Raw genomic sequence first — 20,113 nt, 5'->3', positions numbered from 1 at the left:
GACCTTGGCTTTTGTGGCCGACGCCTCTCCTCGTCACCGGCACTTCGTCCTTCGTCTATCGCACCCACCCACTCAGTTGAGCGGTCTGCTCATCCTCAGCTCATCCACGATGGTCGTCCGGTCGTCAGGTCCTCGAGCTGTGGCCCGCGCGGCCTCGACAGCAGCTTCACGATCATCGGCTTCCTCGATCGCCGCCACCGGCTCCTCGACCCTCCGACACAGACGTTCCTACGCAACCGTACAGGAAGGACAGCCCCAAAAACGAAGATATGGCGGTCTGAAAGATCAAGATAGAATATTTCAAAACCTATACGGCCACCATGGCACCGATCTGAAGAGCGCCATGAAGTATGGCGATTGGTACAAGACGAAGGAGATCTTATTGAAAGGCCATGACTGGCTGATCAACGAGATTAAAACTTCCGGGTTGAGGGGGAGAGGCGGTGCCGGCTTCCCATCAGGTCTGAAATTCGTATGTCGTGCTTTCCGTAGGTGAGAAAGGCGCAGGCTGACCAGCGAGTACAGTCATTTATGAACTTCAAAGGCTGGGAGAACGACAAGAAGCCCCGGTATCTAGTCGTCAACGCGGACGAAGGCGAACCTGGCACATGCAAAGACCGGGAGATCATGCGCAAGGATCCGCACAAGCTGGTCGAAGGGTGTCTTGTGGTCGGTCGCGCCATGAACGCCACCGCAGCCTACATCTACATCCGCGGAGAATTCTACCACGAAGCCACTGTCTTGCAACGAGCCATCCAAGAAGCATACAAGGAGGGGCTGATTGGCAAAAACGCCTGTGGCTCGGGCTATGACTTCGACATCTACCTGCACCGCGGCATGGGTGCCTATGTTTGCGGAGAAGAGACCTCTCTCATCGAGTCTCTCGAAGGGAAAGCTGGAAAGCCCCGTCTGAAGCCGCCCTTTCCTGCTGCAGTTGGTCTCTTTGGCTGCCCATCAACCGTCACCAATGTTGAGACCGTCGCGGTCTGCCCAACCATTGCGAGGCGGGGCGGGAAATGGTTCGCTAGCTTCGGTCGCGAGCGCAACCAAGGCACGAAACTGTATGCTATCTCTGGGCATGTCAACAATCCTTGCGTAGTCGAAGAGGAGATGTCCATCCCACTCCGCGAACTGCTCGAGAAGCACTGCGGTGGTGTCCGTGGCGGATGGGACAACCTTCAAGCTGTTATCCCCGGTGGTTCATCGACGCCCATACTTCCCAAGCATGTCTGCGATGATCAACTCATGGACTTCGACGCTTTGAAAGATAGTCAGTCTGGCCTGGGCACGGCCGCGGTGATTGTCATGGACAAGTCCACGGATGTTGTCAGGATGATTGCCCGGCTGAGCCAATTTTACAAGCACGAAAGCTGCGGCCAGTGCACCCCTTGTCGAGAGGGAAGCGCATGGACGGCGAAGATTATGGACCGGTTTGAGAAGGGTCAGGCGAGGGCAAGGGAGATTGACATGATGCAGGAGCTCACGAAGCAGGTTGAGGGGCACAGTATTTGCGGTAAGCATCCTCATACGTCTCCTTTCCACGATTGTCTGCTGACTTACCCTGCCCAGCATTGGGAGAAGCGTTCGCATGGCCTATTCAGGGCCTGATTCGACATTTCCGGCCACAGCTCGAGGCTCGCATTAAGGACTACGCCCAGAAGGCGGGTGCTGAGCCCTTCGCTGGTGGATGGGAGCCTGAGGCGAATAAGAAGGGCTTGCTCATCGCACCTGGGCAATGAGCTTGAGAGCGTGGGACTGACACGCTCAGGTGAAGTTGGTGCGAGGAGAGAGCCAGTGGTTGCGGCACGGTGCCCATGGCCTGTAGCAATTGGGGGCTGATGAACATCGGTGCGGCATGAGCTGATGTGATTCAGTGAGCGCTACGTCTATCTCGTTCGTTGACAAGTTTCCTGGCCTTGCAGGCCACATTGTAAATATCCTGCAGGGAATGTGCTTCTAAGCCAGAATGTTCTGTTCGCCTGAAGACCGGTGCTGTTCGTCTGAGTTTCATTTCACTTACTTGTCACTCGCCTATCACTCAACTCTGACTGAGAATGACATCATGGTGACTTTCTACGGTGGCGGTAAAAGTTGAGTGAAGGCTGGACTAGAATTCGCGATACCTCGCACATCCTCTGCGTGTCAAGTACGCATGCTCATGATTCCACTACCTTGATACTTGGGAACGAACCCAGGTGATCTTCCTATCAACGGTAGGTACCTCTAGCTCGAAGGCTCATGCGCATCGTTCGTTTCCACGGTATTCCGGGCATCTCTTCCGGCTTGGTTTTGGTGATCATCAGACGTCAAGCTCGACCGTTGAACGTAGAGGGATTTTACACCTTGACCACTTTGACCTCATTGCTACTCCGGTGTAGATGGTGCCCCCTCTTCTCAATCGCCACTGGAAGGAGCGTCTGTCTACCAGCTTAGACTCAATGCTTCCCAGGAACATGGCCAGGAACCCGCCAACTATGGGCGGGTCGGAGGGCAGCACAGCGAATGTGGCTGTTCGGATAGTCGACATCGGCGTTGGCCAGGTAAGCACCGCCGATTTTACCTCATTATGAGACTCATTCTGATGGGGATGCGTACAGTCGCAAGGAACCCGCGACCACCAGGAAGACCGGTTTAAAATCCTTAGGCCTGGCGAGCAATTTGGGAGAACTATCGCGCTATTCGCCGTCTATGATGGCCATGGAGGTGATAGTGTCTCCAACTTCGCTGAACACCATCTGCACGAGATCCTATCACACGAACTTCAACATCAACACGGGCGGGACGCATTCCACAAGGCGATCACAAAATCATTTCAGGAAGTCGATCGACGGCTACGGCAACGAGGCATTGGGGAGGCTACCGGCTCAACCGTGTCGCTTGCGCTAGTGGACGTGGGGAAGGGAACGATGGTGACAGCCGACTTGGGCGATTCGTACGCCTTTCTCGGTGTGCAGAGAGACGAACACCCGCTGGAGGTCCTGAAGTTGTCGCAGTCGCAGAAGCCGGGGGAGAAATCTGAACGGGAGCGTATAGAAAAGGCTGGAGGTCAAGTCAATGACGATTTCGGCGGCGCTCGCATTGGTAAGTTGAGAACCTCGGGCTGTTCGGGCAGCAAATTTCCTGACGGTTTTGGGGATTAGGCGGCATCAACCTGTCCCGCGCCCTCGGTGACCTGGACTACAAGAAACCTGGCCCAGACGAGAAGGTTGCAGACCTCAAAGACCCGTCACATCCACTCTCAAACATCCTAAAGACCGACCTCGCGAAGGCCACGGGCCTTGCCGACGCAAACGACCACGACATGCTAGCAGATTGGATATCCAACATACCGCACACGAATTACCAGTCACTCACCGGAGCGCGCCGATATATACTGTTACTGGCGAGTGATGGATTGGGCGAGGAAAAGGATGGCGCTAGTTCACTTTGGTGGGCGGCGAACCAGTGGGACAAAGGCGTTGAAGCCACACATATTGCAAGGCAGTTAGCAGAGAAGTCGAGTCGAAGGACGAGTGATAACTCAACAGTTCTGATTGCGGTCTTTGAATGAGATCAATGTGCATCGGCATTCAGGGAGGGCAGGATCGAATGCGCATCTAGCCCACGAGGCTGAGGAAGGATGAAATTCGGCGCTGGAACATGCTGTTGCGACAAGCGACGACTCGGAATCTCAATCTCTTTTCTGAAGCCACCTTCACCCATCAACCTGCAGTCGCTGTGAGTTCTCCTGGTCCCCATGCTGATCTTTCGGACAGGCGTATCCCGCATGGCTGTCAGCATCTATTGTGAACCATGCAGCGGTCTTGTGGAGAGTCAGGCTTTGCCAAGGGTTGCGGGACAGAGCCGAGTTCATCGGCAAAGTCTTTTTGCGCCCATTGATCAGCGAAACTCTGACCCGGCGGCTAAAAGTTCCATCCTTGATCATGGGCGGTCCGTCTCCAGAATCGATGCCAATCAGTCTTTCACGGCAGCGTAGGGAAAAGTTCACTTTCCCATTGTGTTCTCGTCGTCAGATCTGGCTACATACAAATGATAGAGCCAATGAGTCGGTCTTTCGAGGTAGGTCCAGCTTCGGCAATGTCGGGTTTCCGGTCCGGGCCACCATTTATATTCTTCAGCGCCATTGTTTTATGCAAAGCAGGAAGCCCGTTTCATTTATCTGACCAGTTTATCGTTTCTGGACCACGTTGACCACAGCAAGCCTCACCTCACAGATTGGTAGAATGGGCTCTCGATTCATCCCCACTATTGCCTCCCAATCGCTGGGACGTGCATGGTATCACGGCCTCGAGGAGAAACTGGAACTCTGCTCCAAGTACGGGTTCGAGGCGATCGAACTATTTTTCGAGGATCTCGAGGCCGTTGCAAATTCGTTGCCCACTTCGCATCCGCCGTCACCAGTGGGTACCTCGTTCGTCAATTCAACAGAGAGGCATGAAAGACAACTCGCGGCTGCCGACTATATCCATGGACTCTGTTCCCATTATGACCTGGAAATCCTATGCCTCCAGCCGTTCATGCATTACGAAGGTCGCGTGGACCCAACATCCCACGAGGCCGCGATTGAAGAGCTGAAGTTTTGGATCAAGCTAGCTCAAAGACTCGGCACCGATCTGATCCAAATACCCTCCAGCTTTCTTCCCGCTTCAGAATGCACGGGCGATCGCGATAGGATCGTCGCGGATTTAAGACAAGTCGCTGACATGGGTCTGCACACTGGTCCACCCACTCGGTTTGCATACGAAGCACTAGCTTGGGGAACACACATTGATAGGTGGGACTCCGCCTGGTCGGTAGTCCAGGAAGTGGACAGACCAAACTTTGGCACCTGTATCGACACGTTCAACCTCGCTGGACGGATATTTGCCGATCCAGCTTCTCCGTCGGGGCTAACCGCGGATGCATGCGACGATATTCGGAGGACGGTCGCAATGCTAAAGACGGAGCTCCCTCTCGCGCTTGATAAGGTCTTCTACGTCGAAGTTTGTGACGGTGAAAGACTGGCCGCACCACTGAGCGCCGGCCATGAATGGTACGACCCAAACCAACCAGCGAGGATGACCTGGTCGAGAAATGCACGCTTGTTTCCCTTTGAGGCCCCAGGATACCTTCCTGTACTGGACATTCTGGAGGCTGTGTGTGAAGCTGGGTATACCGGTCACATCTCGTTTGAGTTGTTCTCCAGGACGGCGAATCAGCCGGAGAAGCATGTCCCAGAGCAGCATGCCCAACGTGGTGCCTTGGCGTGGAGGAAGCTGGTGGAACATATGTGCTGGTACCAGCAGACAAGTCGCCACAGCTCGGACCTGCTGCATGATCGTCGGTATGCGATGTCTCGGCTCTAGATGGCGCATGGAGGCGAGATCTGACTCATCTACAGGTTCAGCATCTCTCACTCGAGCGAATCCGCACCTTCTCCCACATCTCAATCATCGAGTCCTCGCTTGTGATGGGACCGCTGTTCCACTGGAACAAGGGAGACATATGTGCGGCTTGCACACGGAGACTCGGCTATCCCGGGGGGTTGTGAGCGGAGAGAAGCATCCAGGTGACCGGTCGATTATGCGTACGTGGGCTAGTTTCATTTCACCGGGACTGAGAGGTACGGCGCAGACACGATCCACCTGATACTGTACATGTACATATTTTTCCTGTATACAGCCTGGCGTATCGTGATTGGCATACAGAGTACGTCCTGTGGACATGATCTTCAACCTCCAGGCCGATCGTAATCCAGCGTCCTCACCCTCCGCCACACTTCTCGAACGCATCTCTCCTGCCCCTGCCTCGCCGTCTCCCCGTCCGGACCATCGCTCGCGGGTCGAACAGCAAGATACAGTCTGCCGCCCAATTTCGCGTCCTCGATCGTCGCCGTCTCCCAACCTTCGGGCGGATTCGCCGTCGTGACCAACCCACCGGCCTCATTGACGAGACAAATCCCCGCGGCGACATCCCACTCCCAACACCCACCCTCCCACCAGATATCCAGGCTCCCCATCGCCACGTAGGCAAGATCCATCGTCGCGCTCCCCAGACTCCGTACCCCATGCACCATTGCCCCCTTGCCGCCACGGCCCCCTCTCTCGCTCGCCATGTTGACGAAACTTTCCACCTTGCGAGACATGTTCCCGTCGGGCGTGTCCCGCCTGTCCTTGCCCCACTCACACGAGAAGATACACTTGGAGGGCGCCTCCCTGGGTATGGGTCCCACGCCGACGCTTCCCAGCAGAGGTAAGCGCGTCGACTCGTTCAACCAGGCGCCCTGGCCCCGGCACGCCGAGAACAGCTGGCCCAACAGGGGCGCGTAGATGACGCCGATAACGGGCCTCTGGTTGACCACCAGCGCGATGCTCACGCAGAACATGACGAAGCCGTGCGTGAAGTTCACGGTCCCGTCCAGCGGATCGACGATCCACGTGGGCTTGTCGCGCACGCGGTACTCCTTTGTCGAGGCGGCCCGGGAGTACGTCTCCTCTCCGATGAAGTCGTGGGTTGGGTAGTGTGTGGAGATGGCGCCGTGGATGAACTCCTCGACTTGGAGGTCCGTCTGCGTGACGATGTCGACGGCGTTGAGTTTTTCGTGCATCATCGTCATCACTTCCTCCTGCGTGTCATCGCCGCGGAGACCGGGTTCGTCTCGTCGTCGCGCGTGGAGACTGTCCAGGAGCATCTTACCGGCGTCTTTGCCTAGTTGGACCGCGAACCTGTAGATGTTGCATAGTTCGTCGTCGGGGATGTCGTGTTGGATGGACGATGCCATGGCTAAGGTGGCTGTCTTGGGGCGGGTCGTGCTGTGCTGCGCCGGAAGACTGATCACGAGCTACGTGCTCCGTGCTGGTGGTACCTTCGTGTCTCAATGGCATTGAGACTTCGCGCGTCTGAACGTGTGGAAAGTCCAGATCGAAGGGCATCAAGTGCCGATCATTCCCTGTTCTTGATTCCCGGTCCCTTCTCACCCTACACAGTAACTCGTAGAGTATGAGAGCTTGCCTCCAACTCGTGGTAATTCGTATGGTGGGATCGGTCCCCGGGCCGTCTTCCGGGCCTGAAGCTGACACACCGGCTCCAGGTGTCGGACGAATCCTCTGCCGACAGATTTGCTGGTGTCAAAGGTCTGTCGACAATCCTTTTCCAGACATGCATGGGCAATAATTCACTGATTGCGATACCAACAGCTTCGCTCCGTTAGGGGGACATCAGGCCAGACGGAACTGCCCTTCCGGGCTGTGAGCCAGGGTGGCCCTGAGCATCGGCAAGAGAGTTACAGTATGGAGTAACTACTCTATGTAGGTAGGTAGGGTATGTCTGTGTAGTCGGTAAATGACTTCGCGCCACGCGTACGGCGTACAGTCCCCTGTGCTGCCCGGTGAAAGTCAGAGCCACGGAGATATCATGACTACTAATGACCACGTCGGAACTTCAGTCGGGTCGGATCAATTCAGGTGGCAGTCCCTATTAGTGTTAATCAACCAGGCTTGCTGTATTACTCTCTCCTAGCATTTCCATACACAGCGTCATCTTATACAGTGCCTTCTCATACAGCATCCAGGACATCCAGGAACAGGCTGGCTGGCTACTCGCGTCACGCCATATCGTGGCTTGTCCGTGTCATCTATTCGACTCGCTCGATCACTCAATAATTAGCACAAGAGCACAAACAAGACTCAAACTCGGAGCCAAACACAGTACCGTACCAGACCAGAACAGGACCCAGACGCAGGGCCAGGGCCACGATCCAGCATCAAGACCCTACACTACACTATACCGTACTGTGCCCAGCTCAAACCCAGAATCATACATACACACACAGGTACCCGACATGTCCATCCCTCCGTCTCTATCTTGCCGCAGAAAAATACTCCTCATCAACGGTCCCAACCTCAACCTCCTCGGCACGCGCGAACCCACAATCTACGGCTCAACCACGCTCTCCGAGGTGGTGGCCTCGACCGTCTCACTGGGCCGGACCCTCAATGTCGAAGTCCACCCCTTCCAATCCAACCATGAAGGTCAGATTGTCGATTTTCTTCACTCGCATTTCGTCGGGCCGGGGACGAGTGCGTACGAGAGTGAGGAGGCGCCGAAAGATCACGACCACAATCGCACTCGCACTCGCACTCGCACCGCCGTCATCATCAACCCCGCGGCATTCACGCACACGAGCGTGGCCATCCGGGATGCCCTGCTCGCGACGGGCTTCCCCTTTGTGGAGGTTCACATCTCGAATGTCCATGCGCGGGAGGAGTTTCGAAGGCATAGCTTCTTTAGCGATAAGGCTGTCGGGGTGGTTGCTGGGTTGGGGGTGCGCGGGTATAGAGCTGCCTTGGAGTTTTGGGCGGCAAAGTGGGATGAAGAGGATGAAGAGGATGAGGAGGCTGAAGATGGAGATGCGAAGAGGAGGAATGAGCAAGAAGAGAACTCGAAGTAAGGTGTCAGGAGAGGTGCTGAAGGAGAGGTGCCAATAGAAGAACGTGGGTTCGAATGAGGACAAAAGAAATTGGACTCGGATTGGGATTTGGCGTTGGGGATGGAATTGCGAAGGGAATCAGGACTGTACTAGGTTCCAGGATTTGGATAGGAATTAGAACTGAACCAGGAATAGGACTCTGACCGGAAGCGGAATGCTCTTGGTGGACATTCTATGCTGAAGAATTACTCCGTATGCTACATGCATCGCTGGGTGGTCTCAGTTAGTGGGCACGGAGGATGCGGTGTTGATACCCTGTGATGACTGTGATATCACGGAGTATGATATAGTTCCAGGTACGACTCTTAACGAGTTGTTTATGCGTTGACGGTGGCAGAATGGAAAGTCAGCAAGTCATCGATCGTCTCGTCTCGTCGCTTCAATAGCTGGTATGGATAGTACATACAACGGACACGCACACGTGTACGGACGAAGGAACAAGCGCAGGCTCAAGCTCATGACCAAACCTAAACCCGTTGTAGATAGCACTCAGAAGCTTCCACTCCGTCCGTTCCATAGGTCTTCTACTGTACGGCATATCTATCAGGGATTCGCACAATGAAGGCATTCCCCGTAAAACCGGCCTGTGAAGCCCATCGCACGCAACCATTTCTCTATCCTACCAAAGCCACGGAAACAGACACACGTGTACAAGCGAATTTATACCTTCTCAACAGTGATTTCCCGTTCTTCCACATCCTCCTTCTCACCACTGATGCTTTGCCGGCGGAAATCCTGCTCCTCCAGCCTGATCTGGTTGAGGACCGTCTTGTGGGCGCGCCGGGCGGGGACTTCTCTACTAAACAGCCGATCCATGGCTTCAAGAGGGATGCCCTTGGTCTCGGGGACCAGGAAGAAGACGTAGACGGCGGCGCAGAGCATCAGCGATGCAAAGAACATGTACACGCCGTAGGACATTGCGGCGAACATTTGCGGCGTGAATCTGGGGGGGTGATAGTCAGCATTGCAAGTGTCTCGAGAGGAGAAGGAAAAGGGCGTATTAGCGCTGTGGCATAAGATAAGAAGAAAAAAGAAAGCAGACGCACCGAGCAATGATGAAATTCCAAAACCAGTTGTTCGCCGCCGCGAATGCTTGCGCCAGCGTCCGCACGTTCTGGCTGAACATCTCGGAGTTCAGGACCCACGGGACGCCGTTCCACGACGGTGTGTATGCGATGGTCCATAGGTAGAAGAATGCCATGGCGCTGATGCCTCCTGAGGAAAGGGTGTCGCCGGGGTTGCCGGCTGGGTTGGCCACCGCGATGTAGCCGCCGATATACCACATGCACACCGAGCCGGCGACGGCGCCGTACATGAGTAGCGCGCGACGGCCGAGCTTGTCAATGAGGAAGAAGAGCCAGAAGAGCGTGACGACGGTTTTGATAACTCCAAAGATCCCCGTCGTCAGGAGCGACGTGTTCGTGCCGGTGATGCCGATGGACTTGAACACCGTGGGCGAGTAGTAGTTGATGGCGTTGATGCCCGTGGCGTTCTGCCAGAGAAAGAGAGAGCCACCGAGAAGGAAGCGATAGGTGACTTTGCGGTCGTTGACGACAGCCCTGAATGGTTGCCAGAAGCCCAACCCGACCGTGGTTCGTTGGTCCTCGATCGCGTTGTCGATGGCGAAGATCTCCTCTTGCATGTAGATGTGGTCGGGCGGAAGCATGCGGAGCCAGCACAGATGCTTGATTCCTTCTTCGCGGCGGCCCCGGGAGAAAAGCCAGCGGGGCGACTCGCGGATGACAAGGGCGCCGACGAACAGAAGGCCCGCGGGGATGAGTTGGACGGCGAAGGGAATGATCCATTGTCTGTGTGAGGGTGCCATGGTCCGGGACACGCCATAGTTGATCCAGAAGCCCACCAGGCCGCCGATCTGCCATGCCATCTCGTACAGCCCGACCAGACGGCCGCGAATGGCCGGGGGTGCGACCTCGGAGCAGTAGATTGGGGAGAGGTTGGAGGCACCGCCCACTCCCATTCCGGCGAGGACGCGGCCTCCGTAGATCAAACCAAGACCACGGGCTCCATTGGCTCCCAGCATCAGTCCCGCTCCTAGGGTGAAAATCGCGGCGAAGATGGTCAGGCCGATCTTGCGTCCGAGGTAGTGGCCAGCAGGGTAGGCGAGAAAGGCGCCGAAAAATGCACCTGCTTGATAGCAAGAGACGATGTTCGCCGACGTGAGGTCGACGGCCGACTTGGAGAGGCGCTCGAAGTGGAATTCGTCTTTGAACGACGGCAAGGCCAGAGTGCCGCCGATAAATGCAGAGTCATAGCCGATCATCATCGCCGCCGAGGCTGCGACGGCCGCTGAGAAGTAGACCCGCCAGTTGTAGACAATTTTGGGTGTAGGGCGGTCTTCGACCAAGTTAAGGAGACCCATCTTGATCAACTGTGGATGCTAGTTGAAGAGAAAGGCAAGAAACCTGGAGTGAGGCTGGACTCTGTAGAAATATGGGGAAGCGTGGCCACGAGCGGAGTATAAGTATTCATGGGACCGCCGAAGGACGATGGACAGGAATCCGACGGAAGCTGACCGGACACGGCGTGTGCAGAAGACTTTTCCTTCGAGAGCCAATCCATGGGATTCAGAGGGATCCGCTGGCCAGCCCACATCCGGGGTTCTCGACTCCCCTAAGTCTCTGTCGTCTATGGTTGCCGGCTGTGATCAGCATCTTGATGGTTGCGGAGAGGAGACCGGGGTAGCTCCCAGCCAGTAGGCGATCAGAGAGTATTCTTTGCCGGTCATGATGCGGCGGGTTTGTGTTTATCCACCTCGCTGTCACTCCGGTTCCAGCTTCTAGAAACGCACGAATGACGCAGGCTAAGGGGCCGATCCTCAGCGCAATTTTCACCGTCCGTAGCCGGAATCTCACCCCCCTCGCATCGGAAGTATGAACGAAGCATGTCGGGCGAACTTCCGCTCGTGTCTTCAGTCGTGAATGTGCCCGCCGAAGGCCTGTCAATGGCAATAGAATATCCCATCTGCGGTGGCTACTCGGTGTATGCCAGCTCTCCGTACACAATTCACGGCTTGTGGCGATTGAGCGGAGGCAGCATCCTGGTCTTTGAAAACCTGGTTCTGCCGCCCATTCGTGACGGCGACTGTTGGAGATTCAAAGCATTGTCGTCGCATATCAATAACGCTCTCTGAACATTACTGAGCAATGGCACAATTCACTGCTCCAGATACCTCGTCGCTTGACCGCGTCGCTTACCTCGTTGGCTACCCGATAGCTCACTCCAAATCCCCTTCCATGCATCGCGCGATATACTCGGCTCTAGGGAAACAATGGAGCCAATTGCTCTGCGAGACAACAGACCTTGAGGCTTTCCTGAGGTACATGAAGAGTGATCCAAAATGCATGGGTAGCGGCGTCACCATGCCATTCAAAGTTGCCGTAATCCCGCATCTTGACGAGTTGACAGACGAAGGGAGGACCATCGGTGCAGTCAACACAATTGTCTTCAAGCCCGGCCAGAACGGAGCAAGGACATACTGTGGCACGAATACCGACTGTTTGGGTATCCGGGATGCGTTCTTCGCCAATGTCGAGGGCTCCTCCTACCGAGGGAAACCGGGCCTCGTCGTGGGCGGAGGAGGAACTTGCAGAGCTGCCGTCTATGCCTTGCAGAAATTCATGGGCTGTTCACCGATATACATCATTAATCGGGATGCCAGCGAAGTCGAAGCTGTCCTTCGAGAATGCCACGCTCGAGGGCTTGGAGAGAATTTGACGTATGTTTCCACGACTGAACAGGCCAAAAATCTGACGCCTCCCGGAGCTGTCGTCAGTGCTGTTCCAGACTTCACGCCCATCACGGACAACGAGAAGACGGTGCGAGAGATTTTGTCCGTTTTCTTGAATGCGGAGGAGAAGGGCCCATTGTTAGAGATGTGCTACCATCCAACCCCTGACACTCAGATATCTAGACTTGCCCTCGCTTCCGGGTGGCAGGTGATTGGTGGGATAGAAGCAATGATCGGACAGGGACTCGCTCAGGCGAGTCTCTGGACTGGCATCGAGATTGATGACAGGCTGCGTGATGTCGCTCGATCGGCAGTCCAGGGACAAAGGGCCGGCGCTCAGCTTGAGAGCAAGAGCATGTACTCGTAGCCCGCAAGTGTTCGCTTGGCAAATGTGTAGCAACTATGACCACGATGCTGGCCGAGTGAAGGGAGCCTCGCCGTCGGCACGTCAAGTAAAGAACTCCTCGCCGTCGACCAGATATGATGTGTTCTTGCGAATGCATGCATGCGCCGCCTCTGCCATACAGCCTTTTGGTGCCTTCCTCCCGGTCATGGATTCGAATTGACCCACGGCTTGCTCAATGAGCGCCTCAATGCCATCAACCAACACCCATGGTCTCCGTGTCGTCTCGCGATATTGTTTCATCTGCTTGATTAATGGTGTCTCCTTCGTCATGTAGGCCATCTCAACGACGACGCCGCCACTTGGTGATTGCAGCCATGACTCGGGCATCTCGAAATCTGCGCCTGGGTTGCCGTCGAGTAACTCATGCGTGACGCAGGAGATAACAATGTTTGGGGGAGCAAAATCTGTGGGCCAGGCATCGGTTCTCCGTTCAATGACCTTGACATAGTCCTGTTGAGGTGTTGGTGCGCTGCCGTTCCCTTGGGCCTGGACTAATTTGTTGAAGTGTTGAGCCAGGGCTATTGTGTTTGCAATTGTCCTGTTGTATACAAATACATGCTTGCAACCTATCTGCAGCATTGCATACACCGCAGCCCTTGCCATGCCCCCGGCACCAATAACCAGGCTCGTTGTTTTGGGCTGGATTGCATTGCGTGGAGATAGGCTTCGCTTCACACAGTTCAGGATACCAATGAAGTCGGTATTCTCCCCAAACCATCCGATGATGGGCCCTGCACGATTCCTGGACAGAGCTTGAGAGTCTAAAGAGGGCGCAGCCCCGGCAGACGTCGCACGCAGGGGAATCAGGGTATTGAGGGCGCCGATGGCTTTGGCGTGCCCACTAAGCGCATGCATGCGACCAACCAGTTTGACCTTGTAGGGTTGCACGATGCTCAAGCCACCCAAAGCATCATCTTTCGCAAGTTCTTCGATGTCTTCCCACGTCGTAATCTTCTTAGTGCTGTAGTTGTGTTTCAAGCCGACAAGTTGATAGGCAGCATTATGCATTGCAGGAGATAGCGACCCGGAGACATTGGCGCCGACTATGTAGAAGTGCAGTGGGTCAAAAACATAGCTTCCAAAAAGACCACTGATGATGTTCTCGGAAGACAATAGCGGTCGGAGAAAATGGTCCATGTCAATCTGAGTGCCTTTGATGCTCGGGTGAGTGACAGAGGTCAAGATCGAATTCATCATTTGGGATGTTCGACCAAGGGGGCCGGTGTTGTAGGCTATGCAGGGGATTTGAGGACCCTCGAGTTCTTTCAACTGTTCCATGAACCATATCGCCGTGTCATTCTCCTGGCGAGACACGGGGACATTGAGAAGACGTAATAGGTCGAGTTTGAGGTATACCGCTCGCTTGTACGTGGCCATCAATGCCCGATCTTTCCAGCCTTGGCCGTTGGCGTTCGCATGGAGATATGTGCCGAGCAGCCTGGTGTGTCCCTGCATTTGTCTGAGCTGGCCGATCTGAGCGTCATCGAGGTCAAGATCCAGAGACACGTACTGGACGCCGAGTCGCAATCCTTGCAACAAAACTGCCATGTAATTTTCGGTTGACGTGGTCCCAGTGAGCTTGCGGCTGACCGACAGTAGGATCGGTACTCCGAGTATCCTTCTGGCCATGGCCACCATCCTGGCCAGTGCCAATGCTGTACTTGACTGAAATTGATCAACATAAATCTCTAGGACATCGCCGGCGGCCTCCAATACTCCAAAGTCAACACAGTCTTGAACGAAATCTGACAGGGTGACGAAGAGCGTATGAGTGAATGCTCGGGACTCGACAGGGCCGTCCAGGGAAAAAGGGGACAGAAAGATCGGGTCAACGGTGTGCTTTCCAGCGATGAACCGAACAAACGAAGAGAAATCTGCCTGAGCTTTTCTCAATTTGAAAGAATAGGTCGGTGAGGCTCGATCTGTGGGATCAGAATCTGCGGGCTCATTCGAAGACTCGTCCTCCAGGTTGTAAAACTCGTAGTTGGAACATTTTCGATGCGTTGAGTTGCCGCTCTCAAGCAGTTTCGCGGCTCGCGCGTCCAGGTTTAGGATCTGCTTGATTCGAGCCATATCCCTGACGACGAACACGACGGGATTGGTCTGGCTGTATCGCCTGAGATAGTCCTGAAGACCACTCGTGAGGCTCCCAAGACCACAGTCGATGACGCATTGGTACTTGTTCTCTTCGAGCATTCGCTTGGAAGTCTCAATGTCCTGCCTGTGGAACTGCTCGCTGCCGTAGACTTTGAGGTAGTCCTGCCTGGAGAGGCCATTGACCGTCTGAAAGTAATGGTCTTCGGTCACGAATCGCCATCCCAGTGCTGTGGCAGCAATCAGACCCAAGGACCGCTTCCCGGATGCTCTTATTCCCACCAAGACAACAGAAGCATCCGGATGAAACCGACGCCCAGAAGCCGATGGGTCTGGTACCAGAGTCTGTAGAGGATGCCTAGAGGTCTCTGGCTCTGTCGAGGCATTTCGGACACTATTGAGCGATTGCTGCTCAGATGGTGTCTGGACGCCAGACCGATGCGGCGAGGTGGCGCCAGAGACAGGAGGCCGTCGTCGATTGTGTCGCGAGAGCGCATCGAAGTCATCGTCATCGTGCTGAACTACTACATCTTGATCTGCCATGATAGGTGATCATCTTTGACCACGAGCGCACGCCGACTAGTTTTGCTGGAGGTGTCCTCTCCTAGAGTGCCAATTAAGATACTGTAGCGATCATGAGGCGGGCTTAATTAGGGGCGCCTAGGCTTCCGTTCGAAGAGGGAACGTGCAGCCAAGGACAAAGTGGTAGGCGCTGGAAGTCAGTCGGGAGGCATGCTACTTAAAGGACCTCCCCGGCTTAGGCATTAAGTCTCAGTCCCGAGCTTCCCCGCGGCTCGGAGTTGAACCCCCTAGAACAGCCTGGGCGGGCTTTCACAGGCATGTCGCCAGCCGATGTACAGTAACATGTACGAGCTCATCAAGTTACCTTTACCTACCTCGCAGCTGCCGTGAAAGACACTAGAGGTCAGATTCCCAGCAACCTCCCAGCGCACTCTGCAGACAAAACATCAGCATGCCCCTTGTCGGCACAGCATAGTCGACATTCCATCCACCTCTTCCGACAGCCTAAGCTCAACTACCGGGAATCAAGCACCGTTACTTCGAACATGGCCTGCATGCTCTTCCCCTCTTGTGATGGCCTCACATAGCACGGGCGCGGATGCGAGGCCCTCCCGGAACAGCGACGATGAGGAAGCTTCAAGGAGATCTCGAGCTCGCGTCTCACGCGCTTGTACACGATGTCGGACTCGAAAAGACAAGTGCGACGGCCTCCAGCCGCAGTGTTCAAACTGCGCCAGCGCCGGCCAACCTTGTATATATGTCGCAGCAACCAAGAAACGAGGACTCCCAGAGGGTTATGTTCGTGGCTTGGAGAAATTGTGGGCTGTGATGCTACAGAAGGTTGATGGTCTTGACAAAGCTGTGCGTCGTGTGGTCGATGAGCGCGAGGATGAATTGCTGCATATATGGAACCACCACAAGTTTGGCGACGAGCTCCACACAGTCTGGAAGGACTCCAGCGTACTCGCAGACTTGGAAAAGCTGTTGTCGCGCATAGATCACGGCCCTCAGCAGGATTTGAAGAGGAAACGGGACAGAGAGGACAGCGAGGTGTTACCAGCCTTGACCAGCAGTCCCGAAAAGACACTCGCATTGACACCCGACTTCAAGGTTACAGGTATATCGGCAACTACTCGGTTGACCGAACCAGCTCGCAGCGGGCTGTCTGATCAATGGCTTGGGCAGCGGCCGCAGACCGAACCCAGTGCTACCAACTTGGAGCCGCCAACAACGGTGGACTTGAACCTAGGAAGGCCACCGATTCCATGGTTGTTATCAAGCGACCTGGGATCGGAGAGGGTACCACTGCCACCATCCGCTCCAATGCTCCTTGACCAGTATTTTACCTACACTCACTGTTGGTTTCCCATCCTAGACAGACCGTACGTACTACGGAAGTTCTACGAGCACACCAGGCCAAAAAACCCCGTTCAGTTGGACAGTGGCGACCTTGCGTGCCTATGGGCTATCTGTGCCTACTCACAGCAGCAAACAAAGCATCTGGGGTTACAACCCAGCCTAGGACCTAGTGCTTCTGTTGCCAACATGCGTGCCCGCGCAAGGGACCTGATACCACCGGATAGTGGGCCGTTCGCAATCAGCCATGTGCAAGCACTCTTGCTACTTGTCCTCCTCGACGTGGGACTCGGTGACTGGACGTCTGCCTGGATGCTGACCGGGTATGCAGTGCGCGCCCTTCTCGATGCACGAGAGACTCATTTTTCCCAACAGCATGGCAGAATGCTTACGAGCGCTGCTTCTGTTCTCGCCGGGCCGGGAAACGTTGCAGGCGCCCACTCACAGTCAACGGGTGTTAAGCAGCAAAGGTGGCAGGCGGTACTGCAAGGTTGTTTCATCTTGGAGTCGGTGGTTTCCCTCCGGCTAAGAAGAATTCCACATCTTCGACGTAGCCAATTCAATACGGACTTTGTGCAACTTATCGACGAGGACGGGCACGACGAATGGGAGCCTTGGCTCGTGAACAGCGGTGATAGGCCACCGTCTCACGAACCAGCTTTCGCCATCAGCTGTTTCAATAGGTTGACGGAGCTTTGTGCAATTGCTAATGAGGCCACAGACATCATTTGCTACGGCGCAGATCCGGGGGCATCATCGGCGCAACAGGTCTGGAACCAATTGCATGCGCTTTCCGAGCGATACTGCTTCTCAGTTGCAGAGGTAGAGCGACGTCCACCGCATCAGATGCTCTTGCAAGCATGTCATTTCATTGTTGAATCAGCTCTCCTCCAAACGACCCATGATGTGCCGCAACACCCAGCACCGGAATGTCGTAAAATCCTCAAGCTCTTTGATCAGTCCTGGAACCTGCCTGACAAATGTGGTATCCCGTCGATTCTAGCGGCATTTTGTCAGCTGCTCGGCCCTTCCGCGATTTGGGGGAATTCCGTCGAAACGTCATCAAGATTGTCAACTTCATGGCCTGGCTTCCGATCTTCCAATGCTGCTGCTATCGATTCGACAACAGCTAGGCCGCCTAGTCTATCGGCCCACACTTCTGGCTCTGTGAACAGCCCTCTGCTTCCAATCTCTCCTTTCGGTTTCCAATCGAATCCGACGCTTCTTGATTCGACCATACGCAATACAGAGCGGCCGGTATCAGTTGGTTATCAGGGAGGAACGCGCTATAACAACACATTTCATCTACAACAACAAACTGGGCCCGCAGCAAGTGATTATGGACGTATGAGTATCGACATACCGGGTCAAGACCAGATGGATGTTGGCTTGGAGAAACAGATGGCCGTGGGGTCGGGTACATCACCTAGCTTTAATGGCGATGAGATTGACGCTCTGTTCCATGAGATGGCTCAACTTGACACAACCCAGTGGACTATGGACCGGACGCAAGGGTTGAAGGACTTTGGCTTTACGGACGATTCGACTTTCCAAGCTTTCTGTAATGATCCCGATCGCCTCATGTTGTCAGAGGGGTACATGGGCCCGGCATTCAATGGCGGTAGTCTGGCATCTGGAGGCCAGGGTGCGGCCGCGAGGGGTGCTGATGCTCAGCTTGGGGGAATGTCGTTCGAGGACATCTTCCGGTAGCTGAAAGTCCAGTTGTTTAAGTAGTCCAGCCTTTTAGCGCCGACGACTATCAAACGTCCATAGCTCAGCCTTGTCCGCACATTGTGGTGCAGCCTTGCAATCAACCGAGGTTCTGCCGGACACAAAGTGCGGATTGAACTCGCAAGTATTGAGTGCTAAGCTCATAGTTCTCGGACAAGCTATCAGGCTCAACTCCTCGACAACCGGGAGCTACAAGTCACGGTTATCAGGGCGCACTTGTGTCATTCTTCAGCGCCTCTCCGAATCGTCCTGAACCGCTGTAGGACGACCGCGTACACCTATCGGCAGAAATCTGCGCGCCTCGAACTCTCGGGTCTCCCGTTCGGATCTGCTCAGCGCCTGCACTCAAGCACGATGCCGCCTCGAGGTGCCTCCACGGCTATAAACCCAGTCCGCCTCCAGACTGTGTCGCGTTTAAAAATAAGACATCCCGACAAGCAGGAGCCAAATCCCTGTCTCGGACCCATGACCGCTATGTTGAGTACGTTCTGCCTGTTGCCCGCTCTGCAAGGACGAACGAAGGTGGAAGACGAAGAGAGGTACAAATCTCGTGGTAAACCATGACGCTGTCGAGGCGGAGAGCTCGGACGGATGAAGCATGAACATGGTCGCATGTCGAGTTGAAGAGCTGGAGGAATGCGCTCCGGATCTTGCACATCATACTGACATGCCCTTTCAATAGATTGCTGGGCCGCCGGAGCCGCTTCAGGAGGTTGTGGACACCTGGAAAAAGTCCTACGAGAATGCATGGATGCACCTGTACGTTACGGCTATTCCCATGCACCACTCGTATCCACGTCCCCTGTTGGTTCATTTGCTGACTACGATGTGCGCGGATAGAAACCCCCTCCGAAGGCCAAATCCACGATAAATCACCATCTGGGACGACTGTACCCGTTAATTTCGGGGCCGAAGAAGAAGACCTGAGAACGTACTACGTACTCGCTCCGATATTACAGGCCTGGCTCGTTGGCACGACGCATACAAACCTACTTCATCCAGGCTGGGAAGATTGGGGACAGTGGCAACATATGTGCAGACTTCCGTGCGCCAATTCGACGCAGCATGGACTGCGACGTTGTAGGGAACATTTCGACAATATGAACATGTACAATAGCAGGATGAAGATCGCACAGGGTCGTCATTGGCGAAGCATTGAAGATTCTCTGACCGAGTATTGTGATCTGCATAGTGTGAAGGCCTGGAGGTACATTGATCTTGATCTAGACGGGGCGTACGGGCAGGGAGCGGACCATGTTGATGTGATGTTGGTCGAGGCGACTGTTGGTGAGCGCTACACTACCACTACAAGGCCACACATCAATTCGTTTCCGCAGCTTACCGGTGTTTGTGATGCTGTGTTTCCCACGCACCGTAGACATTGACGATAAGCAATGATGTATTGCCCGGGAAGTAACGAACGTGGAATAGGCATGCGGTTGTTATCAGAAGCTGCCAGGACTGGCATCTTTGGCTTCAAATCGCCGACTCAATCTCTTGCTTCTCCAACCATGATCTTTGTCAAGCGCCCTCTTTCTCAAGTGGGTGATCTTCCACGTCTCAGCAATCGTTTTGACTCTCGCACAGGTACGGTGGCTTCTTCACGGCCCGTGACGCCAGGGTTGAACCCCCGTATCTGGCAGAAGACTCAAGGGCCGTTTCCAGAGCTGGGATGTCGCTGTCCTCCGGTGCAGAGTATCGGCTCCTGCGCGAGCATGGCCGCCAGATGGTGGTTACGGTACTATTGACTACGACAAAAGTCCCCTGGTCAACGACTCAAGCGCTACAG

At 54.9% G+C, this 20,113-nt stretch overlaps 10 protein-coding genes across 10 annotated transcripts; 7 read left to right on the top strand and 3 right to left on the bottom strand.

Moving 5' to 3' along the window:
- Positions 1 to 109: 109 nt before the first annotated feature.
- G647_00286 (NADH-ubiquinone oxidoreductase 51 kDa subunit, mitochondrial) lies at positions 110 to 1,739 on the top strand (the record flags this gene model as incomplete). Its single annotated transcript, XM_008723689.1, has 3 exons — positions 110 to 472; positions 526 to 1,513; positions 1,570 to 1,739. The coding sequence occupies 3 exons, from the start codon at positions 110 to 112 to the stop codon at positions 1,737 to 1,739; spliced, it is 1,521 nt and encodes a 506-aa protein (XP_008721911.1).
- A 714-nt stretch (positions 1,740 to 2,453) lies between these two features.
- G647_00285 (uncharacterized protein) lies at positions 2,454 to 3,550 on the top strand (the record flags this gene model as incomplete). The annotated part of the gene is made up of 3 exons (XM_008723688.1): positions 2,454 to 2,540; positions 2,598 to 3,081; positions 3,141 to 3,550. 3 exons carry the CDS (start codon positions 2,454 to 2,456, stop codon positions 3,548 to 3,550), a joined length of 981 nt encoding a protein of 326 aa, XP_008721910.1.
- A 673-nt stretch (positions 3,551 to 4,223) lies between these two features.
- G647_00284 (uncharacterized protein) lies at positions 4,224 to 5,345 on the top strand (the record flags this gene model as incomplete). Its single annotated transcript, XM_008723687.1, has 1 exon — positions 4,224 to 5,345. The coding sequence occupies one exon, from the start codon at positions 4,224 to 4,226 to the stop codon at positions 5,343 to 5,345; it is 1,122 nt and encodes a 373-aa protein (XP_008721909.1).
- A 365-nt stretch (positions 5,346 to 5,710) lies between these two features.
- G647_00283 (uncharacterized protein) lies at positions 5,711 to 6,760 on the bottom strand (the record flags this gene model as incomplete). Its single annotated transcript, XM_008723686.1, has 1 exon — positions 5,711 to 6,760. The coding sequence occupies one exon, from the start codon at positions 6,758 to 6,760 to the stop codon at positions 5,711 to 5,713; it is 1,050 nt and encodes a 349-aa protein (XP_008721908.1).
- A 1,059-nt stretch (positions 6,761 to 7,819) lies between these two features.
- On the top strand, positions 7,820 to 8,428 carry G647_00282 (uncharacterized protein; the record flags this gene model as incomplete). Its single annotated transcript, XM_008723685.1, has 1 exon — positions 7,820 to 8,428. The coding sequence occupies one exon, from the start codon at positions 7,820 to 7,822 to the stop codon at positions 8,426 to 8,428; it is 609 nt and encodes a 202-aa protein (XP_008721907.1).
- Positions 8,429 to 9,127: 699 nt separating this feature from the next.
- G647_00281 (uncharacterized protein) lies at positions 9,128 to 10,847 on the bottom strand (the record flags this gene model as incomplete). Its single annotated transcript, XM_008723684.1, has 2 exons — positions 9,128 to 9,410; positions 9,514 to 10,847. The coding sequence occupies 2 exons, from the start codon at positions 10,845 to 10,847 to the stop codon at positions 9,128 to 9,130; spliced, it is 1,617 nt and encodes a 538-aa protein (XP_008721906.1).
- A 784-nt stretch (positions 10,848 to 11,631) lies between these two features.
- Positions 11,632 to 12,582, top strand: G647_00280 (shikimate-5-dehydrogenase; the record flags this gene model as incomplete). Its single annotated transcript, XM_008723683.1, has 1 exon — positions 11,632 to 12,582. The coding sequence occupies one exon, from the start codon at positions 11,632 to 11,634 to the stop codon at positions 12,580 to 12,582; it is 951 nt and encodes a 316-aa protein (XP_008721905.1).
- Positions 12,583 to 12,663: 81 nt separating this feature from the next.
- On the bottom strand, positions 12,664 to 15,258 carry G647_00279 (uncharacterized protein; the record flags this gene model as incomplete). Its single annotated transcript, XM_008723682.1, has 1 exon — positions 12,664 to 15,258. The coding sequence occupies one exon, from the start codon at positions 15,256 to 15,258 to the stop codon at positions 12,664 to 12,666; it is 2,595 nt and encodes an 864-aa protein (XP_008721904.1).
- A 552-nt stretch (positions 15,259 to 15,810) lies between these two features.
- Positions 15,811 to 18,303, top strand: G647_00278 (uncharacterized protein; the record flags this gene model as incomplete). Its single annotated transcript, XM_008723681.1, has 1 exon — positions 15,811 to 18,303. The coding sequence occupies one exon, from the start codon at positions 15,811 to 15,813 to the stop codon at positions 18,301 to 18,303; it is 2,493 nt and encodes an 830-aa protein (XP_008721903.1).
- A 375-nt stretch (positions 18,304 to 18,678) lies between these two features.
- Positions 18,679 to 19,251, top strand: G647_00277 (uncharacterized protein; the record flags this gene model as incomplete). The annotated part of the gene is made up of 3 exons (XM_008723680.1): positions 18,679 to 18,805; positions 19,007 to 19,083; positions 19,165 to 19,251. The coding sequence occupies 3 exons, from the start codon at positions 18,679 to 18,681 to the stop codon at positions 19,249 to 19,251; spliced, it is 291 nt and encodes a 96-aa protein (XP_008721902.1).
- Positions 19,252 to 20,113: the final 862 nt, after the last annotated feature.

Source organism: Cladophialophora carrionii (assembly GCF_000365165.1).
Source record: "Cladophialophora carrionii CBS 160.54 unplaced genomic scaffold supercont1.1, whole genome shotgun sequence".
Taxonomy (NCBI): domain Eukaryota; kingdom Fungi; phylum Ascomycota; class Eurotiomycetes; order Chaetothyriales; family Herpotrichiellaceae; genus Cladophialophora; species Cladophialophora carrionii.
Note: the sequence above shows the minus strand (reverse complement) of the source record. Positions and strands in the feature narration are given on the sequence as shown.